General features: G+C 42.0%; 1 protein-coding gene across 4 annotated transcripts in view; it reads left to right on the forward strand.

Moving 5' to 3' along the window:
• The window catches only part of ANO6 (anoctamin 6), a 75,338-nt gene extending 70,713 nt beyond the window's left edge, over positions 1–4,625 (forward strand). For 3 of the 4 annotated variants that reach the window (XM_035544111.2, XM_035544110.2, XM_035544108.1), the window contains exon 20: positions 322–4,625. In XM_035544111.2, coding sequence (XP_035400004.1) covers positions 322–528 — 207 coding nt within the window. In that variant the 3' untranslated portion in view covers positions 529–4,625. The remainder of the gene's footprint in view (positions 1–321) is intronic. The other variant, XM_035544109.2, reaches the window with a different exon arrangement.
• The last annotated feature ends 19,856 nt before the right edge of the window (positions 4,626–24,481 follow it).

The raw sequence follows: 24,481 nt of genomic DNA on the forward strand, positions 1-24,481 counted from the left end.
TGGACAAACCTGAAACAATTTCAGAAGAATCTGTAACCAATATTTTCACAGTCAGGGGAGGCAAGGGGAGGGACTGGGCACCAGAGTTCCCTGAAAGCAAGCAGAGAAGTCATTAGTAACATCAGGATTAGGAAATCAGAAATTCTTCATTGGACAATTAATCTTTTAAGATACTGTTCCACTGTGGCAGATACTGGTACAAAGCCTGTTCAAATCTGTAAGAGATATTGGGACATTTCAATAATAATAATAATAATAATAATAATAATAATATCCTGTTTGACCCAACTGACTTTTTTTTTTCATCTTCACCTTCCCTAGCATGTCATATACTTTGTGAAGTTTATTATTTCATACATAATCCCGGATGTATCACAGAAGACCAAGAGCAAGGTCAAGCGAGAGAAATACCTAACACAGAAACTCTTGCATGAGAACGATCTCAAAGTTGTGAAAAAAAACATGGGGAAAATTGCTGACAAAATTATCAAAGGAGTAGACAGCACTTTCCGACCTAACTCTGAATAAGTACTTTTTTATATGGAGTAACAGTATTTAGCCAGCTAACACCTGTCCAGATATTACCAATAGTTAATCAAACACTTTGGATTAATTCCCTTTACTAAACGTTGTTTCTTGCAACTGTCACCTGCTCCTTATCTGTTTCCCTTTGGCAAAGGCAACTATTGAGACTTGGTTTACAGCTAGCAATTTTTTAAAACAGCTTTAGTAAGGTGTATTTTTTAACATGTGAAGGTAAAAAAATATTTATCATCTTAAGACAATGCAGATTAATTCTCAAATACATACAGTGCTTTCCACTTTATTTAGGTGTAGGCTATTAAATCTGTTGTTCAACTTGGATAAAACCTTATGAACAAGAATAATTTGTTGTAAGAACACCACCACATCCTCTGAAGGAGTTTTGATTACTTGACAATGCAAACCCCAACTATAAAATGAAATGGAAAAGCCAAAACATGAAGGCAAGAGAAGGAAAAGACAACACAAAATCATGTTGTTAAGCTGTTGCAGTTGACGTACTAAGCACTGGTGTGTGCTACACTGAATTAGATGTACATACTGAGATTTAAATGGATAACAAGATATTTCAATTAATCATGGGCTTGGATCACAAGGAGCAGCAGGACTGTAAGCCCATCCTGTTCATCAATCTCTGTGTAAACAGGAGAACTGCCTTTGCAATCAATGCATACAAACTGACTTTACAGCACTCAGAGCGAGAGGAAAACTCAGACATTTTATCTTTCTCTGGTCAATGTACTTTCATTAGCTCACTTGGCTGTTCTGTTCTGAATGAACACAGCCTTGAAGGTCTCCCACCTGTAACAGTAATGAGTGTTAAAATTCTTTTCACGTACTAAATCAATATTTGCTGAGGGCTGTATTTTGCATTTCTCCCACACCAGAGGCACCATTCTTTTCCCTGATAGATTTCGACATAGGAAGAATGTGCAGCTGGACCTGTTGTGGTACAATACTGCATGATAAATTGAATTTGGACTAGACCATGAATCTATTGAAACTGGAGATGGGAATAAACAATTTAATATGCCTTAACCGTGTTATGAAACCTTAAACAACTAGGAAGATGTTACAAGTGTGGATGAATTTGTTGGAGCTATCAGTCGTCTTCAAATTAGGCTGCAGATCTGCTTGGCAATTTTGGCTCCAGTTATAACCTGGGAGTTACGGAATTACAGGGTAAGAATGTATGTAGGGCTCCACTTTGTGTCTGCAGCAGTGATGTTCCAGTTTATTAACTTGCTTTCTCTTTTAATGGTTCTAGTGGACCAATTCCTATGAAATCTGAAAACCAAAATCTTCTTAAAAAGGCAAAAGTATGTCTGCACTCCCTAAACCAGGTGATTACTGTTGGGTTTGTAATTTTATACTCTTAAATGTAATTCATATGTACAATTCTTAGGAAGATTATTTGTATGGATTTCTCAATATAAAGAAGTTTGTTTGCAGAAACTAAGTAGCACTGATAAGATATATTTTACCCTGTTAATAATCAGAAGGAATCAAACATTTGAATTTTGTAGAAAAACTTCCAAATACTACTCCGTGTACCTCAAGCCTATCCTTTGAAATGGCAACATTTAAACTAGAAGAGGCAGCACATGAGGGGAGTTCTTTCAGCAGTTGTGATACACAAGCTTTCGCTCAGCTTGACTATGCAGAATGATTGCATAGGAGAGAGGAACATGAGAGGAAAGCTTGGTTCAAAATTGGGATAAGGTTGAAAGATGGAAGGCAGAAACACGGAGGTTCCAGAGGACACATTTCTGGCATTGAAGAACTGGAGCTTGCTGACTATAATGCCCAGAAAACTTGTTGTATACATCACCTGAAGATGAAAATGACACAGGATACAACAATAAGACAGACCATAATTATAAGTGACTGTGTACCAGAGCATTGATAGAACCGGTGCTTTTTTTCACAGGAAATTCTACTCTTGCCATTTCTTTTTGTTTCCAGTCAGAATCATAAAAAGTCTTTAAAGACCTTTACAAGATTCCTTTACAAGGAATCAAATATAAATTTGGCAGATGGATAGGCATATACTCAGGAGCTTCTAAACAAGACAGAATTTATTATCAAAATGTATCACCCCAATACTGATTTGACCTTTTCCCAGAATCCCAGAACCCTCAGAAGCCCACCTGCCCCAGCCCCTGCCCAAGCAGGGACACCCAGACCAGGCTGCCCAGGACCACTTCCAGGTGACTTTGGAGGATCCCCCAGGAGGAGACCCCACAGCCTCTCTGGGCAGCCAGTGCCAGGGCTCAGGCACCCTCACAGTAAAACAGTTTTTTCTTACGTTCAGATTGCATTTCTTGTGTTTCAGCATGTGCCTCTTGCCTCTTGTCCTGTCACTGGGCAGTATAATGAAGTACTCAGGGTTTTCCTGTGTTATATGAGTTTTGTTAGAAAGGCCAGTCAGCTCTGTGCAAGCTTGGCGCTTCTGATTTTGGCTTTGGGCTGGCATTTCCCTGTCAACAGTAGTGTTCAGCTGAGAGATGCCATTTTCATCTCCCCATCGGGGAACGCAGTTTCAAAGTGCCTTAAACACCCTCTCAGGTGCAGTGTTGGAGGACAAGGGCAAACAAGGAGGTATCACGTGATAATGGGAAAAAAATAAAAATAAAATGTCATGAAATGGGCCATTTCAGATAATTGTTTGATCTTAAGGAAACTTTGATTGCCTGCTTTGACAGCTAAAGAGACAGGGAGACAAAAGAATTTAAGTGCCTTGCCTGGGGTCACACTGAACAGTGGCAGAGTTTAAGACTGATTTTCAGGAGTGCCTGGTTTTCTGGTCCTTTTCCTGTCCTTGTGGCCTCTCTCAATTGCGGCTTCTTACATCACGCATTTCCTGAAGGAGGAGTTGGTCCTCAACATCACTGAGAGTTTATATTCCAGCCTTTAAAATAATGATTATTAAAAAAAAAAAAAAAAAAAAAAGCATGCTACACCAGCAAAGTATGTGTACCTATCACTTGGGCTCCTCTTGTAATAAAATTGTAACCACCTAGAATCATAGAATCATGGAATACCCTGGGCTGGAAGAGACCCTCAAGGATCATCAAATCCAACTCCTGGCCACAATCAAAAATCAGACCATATTTCTGACAGCATAGTCCAAACACTTCTTTCACTCCAGCAGGCTCAGTGCCGTGACCTGGGGAGCCTTGGGTGGGTTTCTACATTACCATTTTGTTCAGCTCAGGAGTATGCTTTGAAACTCGTCTTCCACTTGCCCCCACTTTCTGAGTGGTGGTTCACATCTGGTCTTGGAGCTCACGAACTGGATTCCTTTTGTCTTAAACCAATCCAGAAGACAGGTCTTAGATATGCATATCACAGTCTCTGGCAGGCATTTTAGTTCACAGCTCTAAAACCAGAGCTAGCCTGAAGAGAGCCCAGAGTACTAGGTGGGCATCAGCTTCAACTGATGTCAGCATCTGGGTTTTGCTTCCCAAGTGCCATGCTACTTGCTAACATAGCCATAACATTCACTTTCAGAAAGCATTATATCAGGAATTCACTTTGTTTTGCCATGTGCAGTGTTACTCCCAGCACAGAGTGCCCAAACCTCTAAAGCTATGCAACGTAGGTAGCCTCTACCTCCATCTGCTGAAACGTGCACTGCCCATACACAGCGAGCTCTGCCGAGGCATAGGAATGAAGTGCTTCAGGGGGTGGGGGCAGCTGCCAACATAATACTATTTGTAACTTTTTTTTCAAGACTGGGTCACTTTAATAATGTTTAAAGATCTGTTTGAAGGGAAAATTAACATTACTGTTAACCTATGAATCAATTTTGCTCTTTTTACACTTTGTATGTAGGCCAGATTCTTACCTTGTACAGATGAATCCGTGTCAGTGAACATTTCATTGCCTTAAAGTAAGACGTGAGCACCACAAATTGCAGACCATCGCCACTGTTTTAAATTCTTTGTATGTTGAAAAAATTCAAAATGTAAGAATGTATTTTTTGTATTTTTTCTAAGAATGTTTGCTATTAGTTTCTGAACATTAATATTTCTTTATATTTATTGTTATTAAATAAAGTCTATTTTTAAAGGATAATACATTTGTTGTTGATTAGCCTTGTTTGTTTTTACATGAACAATGCTGCTGCTGCCAAATGCCACATTTAAATTCTTAGAACATCATCGCTGTCTAATTTCCATATTCCTCCTCTTTTTCAATCTTTTGCCATTAAGCTGTTACTGCTACTGAAATTTATCTCCTGTTTTTCCTGCATCCTCTAGATGGAAGTCATTCCTTTCAACATCACGTCGATGACAAGGACCATTATGTTCTCCTACAAATACACAGTTTAGGTCTTTATACCTTTTCACTCCTGTCATGATAAGCCCCATGTTTTGTTTCCAAGTCATCATTTATTTCTTAATCTGAATCAAGTCTGGAAGGTGCTCCCACCTCCAGGCAGTCCAGCTTTTGTGTTCCTCCTTAAGGCTCATGCAGCCCAAGCAGCAGGCGGTGGGTACAGGAGAGGCAGCAGCTTCATTTTGACTCAAATAGAGAAGAACAGCAGAGTGCAAGCTTCAGATCGCTCTCCATTTCTCACTCGGTCTCCCTGTTTGAAAAGATGTGTATGTAGTTAGTCCTAAACAACCTCCACATGGCTTGGAGCAGTATTTTGGTCATAAGAAAATAATGTATCTTAATAGCCTTATAACAGTAACGAACTTTCCAGGAAAGTTGACAAAAGTGTCTTTTATTTACAGCCTGGAAGTGCATCAAAAGAAGAGCTTTTAAAAGTTGTGGGTTTCTTTTTTCTCTGCCATGCCTATTACATTCTCTGATACAGTTATCCTGTAAAAAGCAATGCTAATCACTGGGATTAAAGCTATTTTGTCAGTTAGCAATAATGCAAAGAAATTAAATCACTTCTCTTGCTTTTAGAACATAGTAATCAATTCTCTAATTATTTCCAGCAGCCCTAGCACTATAGGGTTACAGAAGTGCATGTGTGAACAAGTACCCTCTGTCCTCTTTGCAGAACACACATACGTGCACACACTGACGGCTGCTCTGCCAGCTATGAAGACCACAACTCATGACCTGGCACATAATGCAAGATGCTCTTTTCCAGTAATGAAAAAGTCTTCCATCCAGTTGTATCAAGATATACCATTCTCTGTAAATATGTAAGATAAAGTAATCCCCTAAATGCTGAAGAGGAATAAAAAGCATGCAACGCAGACCACGCAGAAAATCTCACCGAGTTCCTTCTTTCAGCAAGCACAAGCCAGGACACCAAAAATCCACTTCTAACATATGAAGAGAGAGTTTACAGGGAAAAAAAAAAAAAAAAAAAAAAACTGAAATCCTTAAATTGCGCAAGACGAAGGAAGTTACAGCCACCTCTGATAGCATTAACAACACACTATCAGGGATTTTATGTTTTTTAGGTACTCATTTAGTGTCCATGTAACCCTCTCGCATCATTTCTCTGCTCCCGGGTGGAGGTCACACAGTGAGCAGATAAATAAGCTGCACTCCCAGCCACAGGCACCTGCCAGCTATTGTCTTACCTCCCCATTCTTCTGAGATCCTCTTTGGACCCGAGTAAGGAGTCTCCTCTTACAGCCACATTGTGCTCATTCATGCAGTCATTTTCTAAACCAGTCTGGCTGCTCTGGTCAAGCACAATTACACTTAAGCCTCTGTGACCAGGGCACTGCAGGATCTTTGCTTTGGTCTGCTCCCTGCTGGAGTGGGAAGTGGTGACCAATCTCTCCGTCTCACTGCTCAAGCCCCGAAGTCCATCCACTCCACCACGGGTGCCTGGCTTTGGAGGTTTGTCAGGTTCTTGGGTTTTACGGAGCTGAAAGCTCACCAAGAGGTGAGCCAGGGTTTAAGGTTATTTGTCCTGTGATAAGTCTGCTCCTTATCCCTTAATTATTGTAATGACTTTTCCTGTAAAAAAAAAAAAATGGGGAGAACGGGCCATGCTGTGCCTTTAAGAGTCCTCTGCACGACTGCAAACACACAGGGCTGGTCTTGGCACCTGGGCTTGGTCTTCTGAATATCGCTATTCAGGGAGAGCCATTGTGCTTTGAATTTGTGTTTCACCTTAATCCAAAGGAGTTTTCAAGTTCAGACATGCCCTCTGGTTGTTCTTAACTTTAACTGCATAGTACGTTATACTGGCAGCTAAAAATTGGCAGAATCGGGCCCTTCACTATTGTCCTAAGTATGGTCTTGAACAGAATACGTCACTGTTGTTTCTTGGCTTGCCAACACAAACTGTGACCTTGCATCTGAAAACAGCAGGGAGACCAGGACGTGTGGGGACGGCAGAAGCCTGCCGTGCAGCTGGGGGCACGAATGTCAGACGGGAGACCTGCAGGAGGTTTGGGTGAGGCTGAGGCCACAGGGTGAGGGCCAGGGAGCCCCCATTTCGGTGCTGACAGAGGCTCCGGAGCAACAGCTGAGAAATTCTTTCCATATCTGTTGTTAATTAGTAACTGCTCATTTAGATCTGGGAAAGGCAAACACTGGCCTGTCTCTCTTGGAGTGTGGTGCCTCCGGATTAGCGACAGAGAGACCTGTTGCAACTCAGCGTTTACCTGCAGAGAGACTCCATTTTCTTCTCTTTAAGAAGTACACATGCTAAAGCACGTTGTGTATGATATCACTGTTTTCACACCCTACTACAAATTAATAATAAAGAAAAAAAGGCTGCATTTGTGCTTTTCATAGCTTCAGGCTTTAACTGGAAGGCATATATGTAAAAAATAATGTTTCCTTTCCTTGTCACTCTGCTCCCATATTTTTTCCCCAATGATCTATAAGGGGGGGAAAACATGTTACCATCCCCAAGAGGCGCCATTAACAAATCTTTTCTTATCTTGCAGCCAAAGTAATGACATCTTATTGACAGCACAGCAGAGCAAACAATGTCTTATTGAAAGCTTCAGTGCTGGAGGATTTGGGCTGTCCTCAGGACTTGAGACAAAGTAATGAAAACAGGTTTTGCTACTAAATCAAAGACAATGACTGCTCTAGTTCTCCAGTGGCCTTTAGCGCTCCCAGACACACAGGAGGTGTGTATAGCTCACCGGGGTATCACCCACACTACAAATTCAATCAAGTACGGGGACCTTGCTGCAAGAAGGATGCCCAGAGTAGCAGGCAGTTAAAGTATGAGCTACAGCACACATGAGAGCAGCGATGAAACTTTTCCTCACAACTGCACATGATGTATGGTTTCCTACAACTTGTTTTAGCCTTAAACGAGTTTGTAAGTTATTTGCTAATTTTTGTACCTCACCAAATTAATTGGGCCAGCTACAGACATTTTTGAGGACTGAACTAAGATGGTGATTTGGGTTTTTGTTTTTCATGACTGTGTAAGATCTTATTAAAATAATTAATGTACCTTTGTTCTTTAGGTAGTGTCTCTTTCTTGCAGGCTCCTCTCAGCATCCTGTGGGTAACAGGAGAGTTTTGCAAACCAGGTATCAGAATTAGGTCCACTGTATACATATGGCTTTTTCAAGCCTGTTCTGAAGATGTTGCAATGCATGAACCCGGCAGAAAACTGCCTAATTTTTCACCTATTCAGCCTAATTCTGGATCAGTGAGTCAAACTGGCTTATTATAGAATCAGCCAGCAATATAGCATCAGTGCCGGTGTGAGAGAGCATGCAGCCAGAAGCTGGGGATCAGACCTTCCCTTTCAGGGGTAAAGCAGAGTCAGATCATCTGAGCCTCCCCGAGTCTGGCACAGGATGAACTGCAGCTCTCACAGCTCCATTACTTCACAGAGAAGTAACCCGGTTTGCACATGCTTTTTTTTTTTTTTTCTCTAGAGGGAAGAAGTTAATTCCTTTTGTTTATTTGTGTGTTTACAAAGCCAATGCATCACATTTGTACAACACATATATAACAGACTGAGACAGAATGTGAACATACATTAAGGAAGCGCTCGATTTATCAGTGTTAAATTTAAAAGATCTTGGATTAAATACAACTCTTACTGTTGAGCAAACAAAGATTAATATTAAATCCTGCCTTTGCTAGAGAAGGAGTGAGCAATATGTGATGTCTTATCTTGTGAGTATGCATCTTCAAAATGCAGAGCCAGAGTCCGAAGGAAAGTGGAAGGGGGCCGAATTCAAACCCCCTGAGGAAGCTCCAGAAAGATACTGGAGGCCTTGCTAAGGAGCGAGGCGTGTTCTCAGAAATGGCTTTACGCAGAAATGCTAACAACACTGGCAAACAGCTGACTCAGGAAGACCACTTCCATTGTCCAGATATCCCACTTTGATGAAAGCTGAATTCTTAGGGTAAAAAAAAATTACTAAATAGTGTTTTTCTTTCCCTGTTTGCTACTGTAGCTCGTACACAGGTGTTAGATGCTCTACACAATGCTCTCCTAGGAGATCATTCTTCTTCTAATGAGCAACAGACAAGTTGTGTATCAGACAGGCAGACCCAAAGAGACAAAATTCAACATGAGGTACAACAGGCTTTCCAACTTCCAACTTCTTCGTCCAGAAAGGAGATACAAGTGTGCCTCAGCTTTGAGGTGGATTGCTTTTTCCTCCTCCAGCCTCAGGATTGCATGATTTGTGCACATGAGCACACCTCATGAACCACCTGCTTCACCCACTTCTAAATCCCTGAATGAGACAATTTGGAAAAAACACTAAAACCTCTGCTTTCTCTATTGCTTCTGGTTTTCACTTGGTCTTGCAAAGAGGACTGACTGTACTTGTACTTTGTAGCTGATGCTCACAATAACATCACGGAAGTTCTTCACTGCCCCACTCTGGTGGCATCTCTCAAGCCTGACATCCCACAACAGCAGCAAACTTGTAGGAATACTGCACCACCACATCAGTGGGATTGCAACTTGAAAGGTCATGGTATCATACAGATAAACTTTTTGATTGTACATTATTGGAAGGATTAGAAAGTTGCAACCATGTAGTCTGAAAAAGCATTTCCCAAGAATCTCCATCATTCAGCTGACAGAAACCTTAAATCCAGGTTACCTCATTACTTATCCCCTGTAACACTTCTAATACGTAAATGAAAACATTACATTTGATCAGTTTGTAAAACTGTTCCAGGTAAGATAAATCTAATCAAATCTTTTCAACAATTCTAACTGCAGGAGCCTAAAGTACATCCCATCTATTCTCGATGCAGCTTTCCAAAGAGGAATTCTCATGCTCTGCACAACCAAGTATGATGAACCACCCCCCACACCCCTTTTGCTTCAATTAAACCACTGGAGTTGTTTGCACTCTACATTTCCAAAGCATCTTCCTAACTGATGGGGCACTTCCAAGATGCACAGAAATTCTCCAAAAAGGCTCTGGAAATATTTTGGTTGGTTGGTTGGTTTGGTTTTGTTCTGAAAGATCAGAAAGGCCACCTTTGGTTTCTTTTCCTTTTTGGATTTGATTGACACAAAGGAACCAGGGCTGTTCTGGGTCAGGAAGGCACACCTCTCTATTCAGCCACGGTGAAGCAGGACATTGGAGTGGATTTTTATTTTCATGACATAAAAACTGCACTCAAACCTTCCAAATAGGGAAGATCATCACAACTATTAATGATTTGAAGATATATTAAATATAAAAATGAAATATCAATTATATTTATTTTTCAAATGCTCATAAATAAGAAACACCACAGGACACCAGCGATCTGAAGAACAGTCTTCGGCCTTGCCCTTCTCTACATGGCCTTGTCTCTAAGGTGACACTTAAATACGTAGTCTAAGATTTTTTTTTTCCTTTTTATTGTAAAATGTATGCTTCTGAATGTCTTAAAATAATGGCCAAGATGACTTCCAGGCTGAAGTTCACCACCCCGTAAGCAGGAGCCACGCTGGCCCCTGAGCAAGCCCAGATGGCTGGGCCCGGGGCCTAGCGAGGGCAGGAGGAGAGGCAAGCCACAGGGCCAAGTTTCACCTAAATCAGCATGATAATCACATTGCTTTGCAGAACATTGTCCTTAACAGAGGTTGTTCTTAGCCTGATCCTTAATAAAGGGGATAATAGCTCAGGAGAACAACAGTCAGGAGATATTTCTAGTCAGCTTTTGTTCTTGTACTTGGCCAGTTTATGTGCTGCCTAAGGGTATAAATAGAGAGACTATAGAGGGGATTAGCAGACTTTCTTTCCAGCAGAGCTCATGTGCCAAAGCGATGACTCTATTAGCATTGTTTCCCCTGAAAGGTTTGTTTCACTCCGGCTTTCAGAAACCAGCACAGTCACCAAACCCTTTCCTGAGGCCCCATTTTCTCCTCCGAAGAAGAGCAAGGCCTGGCTTCTCGCAGCAATCGCAGACCTGAATACCAGGGAGTGTACCCTTCCATCAGAGCCAGCCCAACCAGACTCTCCACCTCGCATTTGAATCGGGGACAAGGTTTCTGTAGGGGTTTTACTCACCTGCGAGCTGCACATCAACACGGCAGAGTCACTTTTTAACGACAGCATTTAACACTGCATATTTGTTGATGAACGAGAAGTTAGTGATGACTCCGGCCTTTCACTTACCTGAAAGACAGAGTACATAAAACGTATCCCGTGTACTGTCCCCTCAACACCATGTGTTAGAGAGCAGGAAAATCAGGGTCTGAAAGGCTATGCCTCATCTGCCCATGTTTTAGAGGTCTGGAGCATGGACATCAATATCTGAGAAAGCTACCCTGGGATTCCTGTGTAATTAACAGAGACGAATGGGCACTTTTCAGGTGTGATCCATCTGATCCGTTTTGATTGACATCAGTATGTGGTGAATCACCTGGAGGTAAACAGGCACAGGCTCTGTTGTCTGTAGGTGACCATGCAAGGTTGTATTTCTGCTTCAGTTCTGTCAATCACACAAGCAATTTAATTTACTGAGTGGCCAGCTTCTCTCTCTTTTTTTTTTTTTTTCCCACTTTTTTTTTCCTTCCTTCCTTCTTTCCTTCCTTCCTTCCTTCCTTCCTTCCTTCCTTCCTTCCTTTTTCTTTCTTACTCTTTTTTCCTTCTTTTTCTTCCTTCCTTCCTTCCTTCCTTCCTTCCTTCCTTCCTTTCTTCCTTCCTTTCCTTTTTCCTTTCCTTTCCTTTCCTTTCCTTTCCTTTCCTTTCCTTTCCTTTCCTTTCCTTTCCTTTCCTTTCCTTTCCTTTCCTTTCCTTTCCTTTCCTTTCCTTTCCTTTCCTTTCCTTTCCTTTCCTTTCCTTTCCTTTCCTTTCCTTTCCTTTCCTTTCCTTTCCTTTCCTTTCCTTCTTTAACAAAATCTCATCTTACATGATAGCACTGGATAGAACCTGAAGTAGCGTGTTCAGTTTTGGGGCCCCCAGCACAAGAAGGACATGGAAGTATTAAAACAAGTCCAGAGGAGGGCCATAAAGATTATCAAGGAGATGGAGCACCTCTCCTGCAAAGACAGGCTGAGGGAGTTGGATTTGTTCAGCCTGGAAAAGAGAGAGCTCCAGGGAGACCTTATAGCAGCCTTCTGATACCTAAAGGGGGCCTACGGGAAAGGTGGGGAGGGACTTTTTATCAGGAAGTGTAGAGATAAGACAAGCAGTAATGGCTTCAAATTAAAAGAGGCTAGATTTAGATTAGATATTTGGAAGAAATTCTTTACTCAGAGAGTGGTGAGGCACTGGCACAGGTTGCCCAGAGAAGCTGTGGATGCCCCATCCCTGGAGGTGCTCAAGGCCAGGCTGGATGGGGCTTTGGGCAACCTGGTCTGGTGGGAGGTGTCCCTGCCCATGGCAGGGGGGGTTGGAATTAGATGATTCTTAAGCTCTGTCCTTCTCATGGCTAGAGCTCACACAAACACAATGTCACCAAAACAAATGAGAGGCACAGCAGAAAGTGACGTGACTCCCCGATGAAGCAAACATCTGGAAAAAGATAACGTGGCTGCATCTGTCCCAGGAGGAGCATCAGGATCTCACTCTGCACTAGGCACTTCATAGGGTCCTCCAAAATGTCCACAGGTGTTTTTTAATATGTTTAAACACCTCTTTGGACCAGCTCTAGATGGCTAGCATGCCAAAAGACTAAGCTCTTTTACTGCAAGTGCATGGCCAACAGCATTTCCAGAGCAGTGTCACATTGACCAATTTGAAAAATCAATCATTTTGATTTTGTCCATCCATGCAGTGTGCAAAGTCTCTGGCATGCCATAATCAGCTCTGTGATCCAGTCCAATATGTGCGGTGCTAAAATTAAGGAACTAGAAACAACAATCTGAATTCCAGTGTAATCATTCATCCTGGGTGCATAATGCAACGCCAGGATGAAGGCTGAGAGCCAACTAAACAGCTAAGTGTGAATTACTACACCATAACTCAAAGGCGGTGGTATATTTTATTAATCATTTATACAGCTGCATATTATTAATATATGCAGAAACAGCTGTCTCTCTCTCTGGTGGATTTTGCTTTTGTGAACAACTTGGGGGAGACCAAGGAGATTAAGAAGCAGAAGCCCAGCAGAGCCTTCCTGAACACGGAGGAGATCTGCAGAAGTAAGTCAAGAAACCTCTCAATACGTAGATGGGTCCTTTCCTCATTAATCTATTTTTAAACACGCAAGACCAGATCCTTAGCTGGTATAAAGTAGTTTGGTCCCATCGACTTGTATGCAGCCAACCAGATGTATTGACACCCCTTGAAAATCTGGCCTGTGCTTATTTAAGTGTAAAGAAATACCACAGCACATACCAATTACAAGTCCAGAAGATATTTTGAGTGTGCAGTAACACAAAGCAGGACACACAATGTACAGCAATAACAGTAAAAGCTTGAATATTCTTCATGACAGGGGGCCAAAGTGCTGCTGTATGAGTGCTGTACTGCTGCATGATGAACACATTACAGACATAAAGCTGTCTCTATATATTTGTAAAACAGACATTACCTTCTTAATCACTGGTCCTTATGCTTTGCTTACTGACACATTAGAGCTGCCCTCTAGGACTTCTTCCACTTGAGGACTGAATCTCCAAACTACTCTGGAAGACTAAAAAGCATTCTTGGTTTTACATAAATCAGTTCCTCCTATTTAAGCACTTAAACACATTTAATTTCATGGCAGGTATTTCCCATCATCTTTTTTCCTTTCCAGTCTATTTACAGGCCTGCTATCTGTGGCACTTTCCAATATAACAAGACTAGTTTGTTTAATCTGCTAACATTTGTACGTCAATTACTGCATGAAAATACAACTTTCAGGACTGAGTAATCAATCTCTTAGCTACCTTTAAAACAAAAGTAAAAGTAAATAAATAAATAAGTGTTAGGTCTGGATGGGAAATATTTTGCCTCCCCAGAGAGTTTTTAAGAGTCCAAAATGTTTTATATTCTACAATCAGACAAACACAACACCTTGGGAATGTTCCCATGAACAGATTTAAAAGCCTGGAAAAAGCTGAAGGAAAGCATTTTCACCTGGGACTCAGGGAAAGCAGAGTGAGGTCCCAATGCCAATGCATAATTCTCTCAAATGACAGTATAGGATAATATCATTAGAAGAAATTCATAGTCCTTCCCAGCTAATATCTAGTATTTGGGTGCACTCCTGACAAGTTTGATGACAGGAATGTCTGGTTTGAGTCAAGATAGTCATCATCTCAAGATGGGTAGTGGATGTTCACCCGCTACAGGAGGAAGAGGAGGGATGTTCCTCCTTGCTCCTTTTTTTCCTCCTCCTCTTCATCTTTCCTCCCAGGTTGGACCAGAAATTCTGTACTTTAGCCAAGAAACTTTCTGAGAGGATTTGTGCATGGAAATACCAATATATATATTTTACATGAACAGATTCAATTTAAATTACTCAGTTTATGAAAAATAAGAATGAAAAGAGTCTGAATAGGTAAGATATTCTCTCCCATAGAAATGTGTGAACAAATATATGTATATGTTCATATTGGTCTACGGATTTTCACAGTATGAAAATTAACATAATTCTACAAAACCCTAGTACTGAAATACTGCAGCTAAAGTACATCTAAGTTCATAACACACAGCAGGTAACACCAGAATCCTGGCTTTTAACAGCTTTGTCATGCAATTTGACTGAAAGAAAAAGGTAAAGTGGTAAAAATACAGATGTTATGGGACTCTTTCCCATTAGTGACATTATCATATGATTTGAGACCAAGGTGAGTTGAGTCTAAAGATGGTACTGTCTGGGACTGAAAATTTTAATTGTCAAAGAGAGTTGATTTTAAGATTGTTTTCATTTCCCTTTTAGGCTGATTTTTGGTGCTCTGTATCTGTCAAGAATGTGTCTTTGGTTTTTATTTTTTTGCTGGGAGGTTTGAGGAAAACCTGATCCGTGCTTTATACTTTTTTTTTGTAACTCATAAAAGGGTGGAAAAATATCCATCACTTTTGTACCAACCAGTAAAAGAGCTACATAGATACTAGGTCCCATAGATACTAGGTGTTTTTTGAGACTCATGCTTATAAACTTAAGTGTTTCGAAGGATTTTTAGTTAAAACAACTGAGTGCGTTTGGATCTGGATCAAAAAAAAAATACCAAATGTATTTGAACAAATCTTCAAGATTGTAAATTAAAAATAAACACAAGCACAGTACAAAAAGAATATTGCCTTAAAAAGCAAACAAACAAACAAACAACTCGGATACTTACTTCAGATACTTACTTCGCTTACAAGGTATGCAATATGAGGTGAAGCACTATCTTGCACTGCTTTGCATTTATTCTCAAAGCTCCTTTCCTCATTGTAAAACCAGACTGGTTTTAATTGCTCGAGCACAAGTGCTCGCAGTGCCTCCACAAGCCCCAGGGAGAAGTGTGCTCCTGCTGCAGGGAAAAGCTCTGAGCTGCCCACTCCCGGCGCAGTGGGAGCCCTCCAGCGCTGCAGCGCCCACACCGCGCTGCTTCCAAAGGCATCTTCCAGTCCTGGAGGGACACCACTGCAGGCTGGTTTTCTAACCCCACACTGTGCCGCTACCACAACCGTCTCTTTGGGAAGTTTTTAAATCATCCTGGGTACTGGGAATTTCCAGCCGACTGGGAATTTTTCAACAACGCGTATTTTTCTTCAGAAAAAAATGCCGGTTCGTCGAAAGGGGAACTTTGAGTAGAACTCTGTTGAAAGCAGAATGGGAGAAATGGAAAAAAAATAAAAACAACAACAAAAACACCGCCTTCTTTTCTCCTGAGAAGATGGAATTTCTGCCAAAGTCCAGGGAGACTGAGAGCCCTGGACCCTGGGAGCAGCACCCTCACCTGCAATAACCTTCGCCTCCACAGCTGTGCAGCTCATCCAGGAGACTCAGCCTGGGGTTGCGTTCCCACACCGCACAGAATCCAAATGAGCTCTTTTTTTCCTACAGCCAGAGAAGAAGGCGATGCTGCTACAATGGCCAGCCGCACCACTGATCTCAGTGCTGCTGTTTCCCCAGACATGCATGGATTCCGGTGGTGAAAGAGCACTGCAGTGCTGTGAGATTTGTCCTCGTTCCACAGTTTCTCTTGCATTGATGTATTGGAAGTAACTATCCTGGGGAAAACTAGCCGTTTCCAAGAGCTCGTTTTCACTAATAGCTTTCGAACATATTTTGGTGCTACAAAATCATACCATTGCGGCTGTCCTCATAAAACTGATGCCACCAGTCTGCAAACTCTCTCTGCAAAGGCCATTTGGGAATATGAGGAGGTCACAAACACTGCAAAGGACCCTTGCAGAGCCGGCAGCAGCAGGGCTGGGGTTGCCTTTCCCTGCAAAGGAAGCTCGAAGCTGCCAGCCTGGCTCCAGCCCCAACACCACACCTGGCCCGAGGTCTTCACTGAGCTTTGAAGTGGCCCCACTGACTCACCAAGCCTCTGCTAGGAAATAAAGGAAATCTGTGGAAATAAAGGATGGACAACACTGCTTTATGTCCAGGGCCGGTATAAAGGGGTGGACAACTGTCTAATTCTATGTCCTTGGGTCTAACTCCACCTACCAGGATACATTTTTGAGGTTCAGCTGAGAGAAAGCCTCCTACAGCATCCACAATACCACTGGTATGCAGCATATGGCACATGTGCATCACACCTGTGTAGCAATGAATGAGAAGATTTTAAAGAGACTTTTCTAAGCTTCGTGACTCACCTGGAGTCGGGCGCTTTTGTCTTCCTTACAAACTGAAAATCGGGAGTTGATAAAAGGCTTGCCTTGCCTTTTTCTTCACACTTTTGTGATCTATTTCTCTGGGAATGTCTCTCTTAGACCAGCAAATGGTAATTTAATGGGCTGTTTCCTCCAATATCCAGCTTGTGCTGGTTAAATGCAATACAATTTACCTGTCTGATGGATCAGGAGAGCAATTGCTCCGGGCATAAAGTGAAGTCCATAAGTCCCATACCTCTGCTCTTCCCTTAAAGGTGCAATATAGAGTTTCACTGCATTTTCAAAGGGTGGGGTGAACGGGAACAAGGCAGGAACTGAATTGCTTTGCTTTGTTTTGTTTTTCTGTATTCGTTTAGTTATCTGTTGCACTCCTGCTTCTTGGTGCTTTGTTTTTGCTGGTGCTATGGGGAAGTTAGCGTGCATGCACACACGCGCACTTCTCCCATTTCCTTGTCCCTGCAGCTTCGGTGAAAGCCAGCCTTAATAAAGTTCAGAACTGCAGAGGCAAACCAGCTGGCAGCCACCAGCGCCTGCCCGAACGATGCAGCGCTGGCAGCAGCAGCACGGATCCTGCTGGCACCTGCACGGGGCAGCGAGGGAAGCTGCGGGCAGCAGAGGCCCCAAACCTGGGAGAAGGCAGTGCTGGAGCTGCACGGACAGGTGCTCACCGAGGCAATAGCGAGGTTATTTAAGCAACTCGTTCCTGCCCCCTGGGATACTCGCAGCTGTGATGTAATCTAATGCAGGGTCCATTTCTGAATTGCGCTGCGTGCTGAAAACGGGCTGCAAAATAATGCTGTTAGCAAGCATGTTGAAGGGAAACAGTTATTAGCAGCGTCTTTCAGCTGAGTGCTAAACTGTACAGAATGCTATAAGCAGGAGAACGTTTCACAGCTGAGACAGCACAAGTTATGTTATAAATTTCAGTACCAGGCTACACAAGTTACATTTAATTATTTTGCCTATATTTTAACTTATCATCTGTTCCCTCTGCCTTTAAACAGGACATTCTCCCATGCAAAATCATTAAAGCCTTATTAACATGAAAATGCAAACCACTTTGAATGTTAATAAAATATAAATGCATATTGTTACACTAATCTTTTTTTCTTTTGTTTGGGCCAGACACATTTCTAGAGATTGGCTGGTGTCACAGGAGGATAGCATAGCTGTCCCTCTGCAGTTTCAGCAAGGCAGGGCAGTTTTCTAATGGTATTATAAAAATAGTTTGCCAGATACCGTTGTAGATTAACCATTGCATCCATATGCTGAAGAGCAGTTTAGGAGTCTTTCAGCTGGGGAAATCTCACAAGATACAAAAATGATTATGCTGTGGGTTCTGTCTTTTTCCTATTCAAGCCCACTCAAGACAATTTTGCTCAGTCTGAAAGCAGGTTACTTTTTTTCTGGAAAATAAAAACATGGAAGTCATCAGCTCAATAGATGTGAAACGGAAGTTAGGATGGAAAACGTAAAGGGAACACAGAGTACACAATTTTCTAAATATAATACATATTTTTAATATTTTAGTACTATATATATAGATATAAACACTAAATTTCAGTAGTTCACCTGAAAAAATCTTACAGCTCTTACATGACATTATTACTTTTGCACTTGACTGTGCAAATGATCTTTCACTTCCACATGTATATTGAAATTAAAAAAGCTGGCAACCTGATATTTGGGGCCTAAATAAGCATTCCTACAGTCATTCACCAGAGAGCTCACTCTATGTGCTCTAGGATACACAAACCTGCTATTTTTGTCTGGAAGTTAGAAAGGTGATTCCTTTACACGGTCTCCTATTCTACTATTATTTTTGTCTGCTTACGTACTCAATCTTCACATAAGCATCCCGAAATGCACCCAACCCCCCATAAGCTGAGATATATATGACTGTCTAAATTCCTTAGATGAACTCAACTGAGTCAGGTTAGCACATGCAAAGGCCTCTGAGAAGACAAAGAGGAGCAGTCACAGGGGGCTATCAGATAAAACCATCCCAACACCTACTTTACAGCGGGTAGCTCTCTCCCCAGATCTCCTCTAACAGCTGTACAAAACATTTCAAGTGAAACGACGTTAATTGGGTGAGAAAAATGAGAAGAAAAGTAGGATTAAAATAATACAGCAACAAGTACAGCAAAGGGAATTTAAGAACTAACGAAAGGAATCGTGTTTGCAGAGCGCGTCCCATCCAGCTCCAGCTGCTTCCCTTTGAACTTGGGGGTGCCCCAGTTTTTGCAGAGCCTCTGCCATTGCTGGATTCAGGAGGAAGCAGGCGGGGAATGGCTGCAGCTGAGCTTTTTGATATGAAGAGTAAAGACTCTCTGCAGGAGGAAAAGAGGGAGTCCCTCACACACCTACAGTCTGTTCTATTTTGGGGCAGGTTGTTGATGTCTTGTTTGAAGTGATAAGCATCATAAAGCTCTGTGGCTAGGGCTCCACAGCTACACACTTAAGCTAAAAATAATTTTTAAAAGCTAATCAGGGAAGGCTGTATAACATCAGCTAGGCAGTGTGGAAGCTAGTCTGGTGGTTTTTTCTTCCTGTCAATGCTTACAAGTTTGAGTTTTCTTTGAAAACTAAATGGTACTTCAAAACACGGGAGATTTAAGAATAAAATTCCCATTAGCAGCTGTTAGCAGGGATTATCAGGGCAAATCCCTTCATACTAAGGCAAGAACAAACTTCTGAAATTCAAGGCTTCGAGGAAGAACGAGAAGTTAAAAAGAAAAGCCCCACGTATGCAGACCCCCAGCACAAGTGCCCATCTCCAGGGCTCAGCCCCTGCCAGTGGGTCCCAATGCCCAGCACCTGTTTTGGGCCCTTCTCATGTCCCAAATGCCCCTGTATCTCCTTGCATCCCTGTGGGGGATTGTTGGGCACCAAGAGCAGCATTTTTGCCACTTTCTGAGCTTTTCCAGGCTGCAGATCCCCATGCACTGTGAGCAAACAGCGAAGTGAAAGACGAGGACATGGCACTCTCCTTCCCTCCTGCTGCTGAAACTGAGCGGCAAAAAATGAAAAATTCATAGAATGGAGTACACTGACATGAAATTGAATTTACTGAAAAAGTATGGCACTGCAATCTACCAGTCAGGTAGCTTGTTTGAGTGAGTCCTCAGAGAGTGTTCAGATGGTTGTTTCCTATGAAACACAGGGGCAGGAGGTGGCATGCTTTTAGGATGCAGTCTCATGATATCTCATCATCACCCACAAAGTTATCAAATACTGACTGAACTACGGTCACAGATAATGCAGGTGTGTTGCTAGTCCTCTGCAAATGTGTTATAACACATGTTCACTCTGACCCACTTTCACCACCTCGCAAGGTATTGTTTTTCATGGTGACCACTGGGCGCGTACGCGTGCTGGGCTGATTATCGTGGCTCGATCGTGCACGATAAGGGCTCGACTCACACAACTGACTCCCTGGTGTGGCTGAAGCCTGGATACTCAAGCCTGGCCTTTCCCAGGGGTGCACATTAGCCCTTTCTCCTTGTGCTTTCCCCTTCCTGCCCACAGCACAGCCTGTCCCACAGGAGTAGCAAGGCAGTTCCCATGTGGCACCCCAACCTCCGGCATGTTGCTGCACACACTCCTGGTAAGTAAGAAGCAATGAAGGGAAGTGAACCCTTCAGGAAGAAAAAAGAAAAGAAAGGAAAGGAAAAGAAGGGATAAGAAAAGAAAGGATAAGAAAAGAAAGGGAAAGAAAGGGAAAGAAAGGGAAAGAAAGGAAAAGAGAAGAAAAGGAAAAGAGAAGAAAAGGAAGAGAAGAGAAGAGAAGAGAAGAGAAGAGAAGAGAAGAGAAGAGAAGAGAAGAGAAAAGAAAAGAAAAGAAAAGAAAAGAAAAGAAAAGAAAAGAAAAGAAAAGAAAAGAAAAGAAGAAAAGAGAAAAAGAAAGGAAAAGAAAGGAAAAGAAAGGAAAAGAAAGGAAAGGAAAGGAAAGGAAAGGAAAGGAAAGGAAAGGAAAGGAAAGGAAAGGAAAGGAAAGGAAAGGAAAGGAAAGGAAAGGAAAGGAAAGGAAAGGAAAGGAAAGGAAAAGAAAAAAGAAAAGAAAAGAAAAGAAAAGAAAAGAAAAGAAAAGAAAAGAAAAGAAAAGAAAAGAAAAGAAAAGAAAAGAAAAAAGAAAAGAAAAGAAAAGAAAAGAAAAGAAAAGAAAAGAAAAGAAAAGAAAAGAAAAGAAAAGAAAAGAAAAGAAAAGAAAAGAAAAGAAAAGAGAAGAAAAGAAGAAAAGAGAAAAAGAAAGGAAAAGAAAAGAAAAGAAAAGAGGAAAAGAAAAGAAAAGAAAAGAAAAGAAAAGAAGAAAAGAAAAGAAAAGAAAAGAAAAGAAAAGAAAAGAAAAGAAAAGAAAAGAAAAGAAAAGAAAAGAAAAGAAAAGAAAAGAAAAAAGAAAAGAAGAAAAGAAAAGAAAAGAAAAGAAAAGAAAAGAAAAGAAAAGAAAAGAAAAGAAAAGAAAAGAAAAGAAAAGAAAAGAAAAGAAAAGAAAAGAAAAGAAAAGAAGGAAAGGAAAAAGCATCTAAAAGTAGCACCCAAGCATCATTTGTTCCAGCTGCAGTCAGACAGTTCAGGTCACCATCCTAGCAGATGGCTGTTCCTGTTTTTTTGTTTGTTTCTTTGTTTGTCTTTATCATAGAACCATCTAGGTTGGAAAAGATGTTCAGGATCATCATGTTAGGTTTTTGACTGCACCTCAGTTCAACAGAGCCCAGGGCAAGTACCAGTGCATCCCACGCTGTCCATCCCAACCCATTAGACATAATAAGCTCCCCTGCATTAAGCATCTCCCTTTCCTCTGGCTTGGAATATGTGATTCTCCACTTGATGTGACTATCCCTGTCTTCCTAGGTAGGAAATGTGGACAACAGCTGCTGCTGCGCTACCTTCCTTTTAATCCTGCTTTCCAGTTTTTGTACCCCAACAGGTAAAAGAGACGCAAGGCAGAGAGCCCAACTGTGCAGCCAGACAGAGGGGAGAGGCAGGTAGCAGGGCCTTAATTTGATTAGATTGCCATGGACCTCCAAAGGTCCTTTAGCAGATCACGAGGGGTGTGTGGATGAGTCCTTCTAGACTATTTATTATTTTGTCTCTTTTTCTATGTCTCATTTTTATTTGTCTCATTCCTAAGGGAAACAACTCCAACCTTATCAATCTTCCTTGATATGAGAGCTTTCCTCTGCTCCAGTCATGTTTGTCACCCTTCCCTGAACCCGTTTTAATTCTCATGTTATTACTTTGAACAAAGATGGATGGAACAGCAGAAGCAGTTCTCCAGCCGCACAACTTGCGAACTGCAGAAAAACAGGTCAAGGCTAGGCTGAACTCTGGAGCAGCTCTAGTGAGGTCAGTGGAGTCACCTCAGGAATGAATGTACTCCTCTTCAGTTCAGTTTCCAGCCAAGTTCAGTTTCCTTAGTATTGCTCAGGCTGTGAAAAACAATAGTTACTGACAACAGGTTGTCCATACTGCATGCAGCTGAAGTTTTGTCAAATATATTTTAGCTGGAAATGTGGATACACATGAGCTGGACCGAGCATTTTAGCAAAATCATGCCTAAACCTGTCCTTACAGAATTGCAACGCCTGACCAGAGAAATGATCCGGCCATCTCATGCTCTTGTTCAGATCACTGCCAAAATGAAGGGACAAGAAACCTACTACAAATTAATTAGGGGCATGCCTTTTATTCCCATGGCTTGTGTCACACAGTGTTGTCTAAAACAGTTTAGATCTTCTCATTCTCCATACAAACACATTTCCTTGCTTTTACTTTTACTTAATCCTTCATTTTGATGCATTAATCAATACCATAAATTAATAATGCACTACTCAGGATGTGCTGCTTTTCACTTCCATTTAATATTGTCTCGCTTTGGCATTATGTGGAAGAATAAATAAGAGACCTTGATTTTCTGTAACATTTATTATTTTGTGCCTCTTCCACCCCATATAGACTCTATTCATGCGTTTACTTTTTCATCTGCTTTCTGAATCAAGCAGCTGTGGTCCCTCCATCTCTAACAGAAGTATTTCCAGGCTTTTAGCTGACGTACCTTGGTGTGGCAAGGCTCTGCTTTGTCCAGCTACTCAGTAATATAAAGGAACCCCAGTGCAATACAGCCAACCTCCCATTAAGTATAACAACGAGTTATCTTTGTGTATGTTCTTGGGCCCTAGTGACTTTCAACCAGAGAGACAAATTTAGACCAGTATCTTGGGTGGTGCCATCCTTCCTACCACCCCATAGTCCTTGCTGTGCTCAATCTGAACCCAGGACAGCTGACAGTGGCTCTTCCCACTTCTGCTCAGCTCCAGGGACCCCTTTCATCCACCAGTTTAAGGGCACTGTGCAAACAGAGTAGGATGGAGGCACAATCAGGTGAAGTGAACTGAACCAAGCTATGTAGCCAGGGTGTGTTGGAATAACTCCTTGCTGGTCTATCTCACACCTATACTTTCATACCCTGGGCCTGCAAGGTCTTCCCTCAGGCAGATGCTTTCAACTTGGCAGTGGCTGTAACTGCTTTTGTGTTAGGGTTACATGGTGCAATGGAGTGATTTGCATTCTGAAGACACCTGCAGAGTCAACATTAATAGCGAAGTAACCAGCAAAAGGCAAAGCAGATGGCTAGTGATATGTGTGTTAGTGCTGAGCTCAGAGAGGTTTCCACTATCTTGAGTTTCTTCATCAAGAACCAAGCCAAAAGGCTGAGAGTCGTCCAGTTTCATGGAACAGGGCCAGGTTTTAGGAACCCCTGCAGACATCCTGCTCTCCAGTCACAGTCACAGTCTTCCCTGGCCCCCTCTACCTGCATTGTTCATGCTGGAGCAGCCTCACCTTCCCCGCCATCGAGCTGGGCTGGGCTCATGGCCACTGCTTTGAGTTCTGCCCTCCTTCTCCAGTGCAGCAGAGAGCAAAGCGCTGTGCAGACACAACCTGCGCGTCCCCAGCTGGACTGGGATGAATAGGAGCATGCCACAGATCTCTGCAAGGTTTGCAGTCATGTCCAGCGAAAGGGATATTCGTGAATTCTCACTTTAAATCCCATTCCATTTCAATAATGCTGTCCCCTTGAGATTTTTTTTTCAGTACCTGCAAACCTGCCAGGTTTTTTAACATATAAATAGGAGCATTTAGTAAGAAAACAGGGACATGGTTTTAACTCTGTCGAAATACATCTGATAGAAAGAGCTTTTAGGAGAAAGAGAATTGAAAAGATTCACTGCTTTTAAAGAATGGTTAAAACCTATCTTTCATTACAACAAGACCTAGGAGGAATGGCTTTGATCTCTCAATATTATCCGAGCAAAGCCAGTTAATACCTGCTTCTAGAGTAGCAGCATTTGCTTTTGTACAGAATTCTTTAAATGACTTCCAGGGCCATTAGAGTCAATTGTAAAACACCACTGCGTTTACCTAACCAGGATTTCCCCAGCAGATCAGGCCACAAAAGGCTTTAGATGTTGCAACACTGAGTGTTGCAATTCTGAACTTTTAGCACTTGTAGCCAGCTCCATCCCACTAACTTTAAGAACCTGAGCCAGGAATGTAATCTTGCTATGCTCCTCTGAAGTCAGTGGAGAACTCCAGAGAACAGTTTCTGGCTGACTGTTACACAGGATGAACCCAAGATCTTGGCGCCTGCTGAAATACCCAGACCTGGGTATGTATCTGGGCTTCCCGTTGAATACATGGATACACCCACATGCCTCTGGATGGGATGTAGGAAAGCCACCGGAAGGAATGGGGAACCCTCTCACCTAGCTGGCACTGAGGGGCTGGGGATGAAAGCCTCTTCCCAG

The sequence above is a fragment of the Cygnus atratus genome, chromosome 1 (genome assembly GCF_013377495.2).
Source record: "Cygnus atratus isolate AKBS03 ecotype Queensland, Australia chromosome 1, CAtr_DNAZoo_HiC_assembly, whole genome shotgun sequence".
Lineage (NCBI taxonomy): Eukaryota > Metazoa > Chordata > Aves > Anseriformes > Anatidae > Cygnus > Cygnus atratus.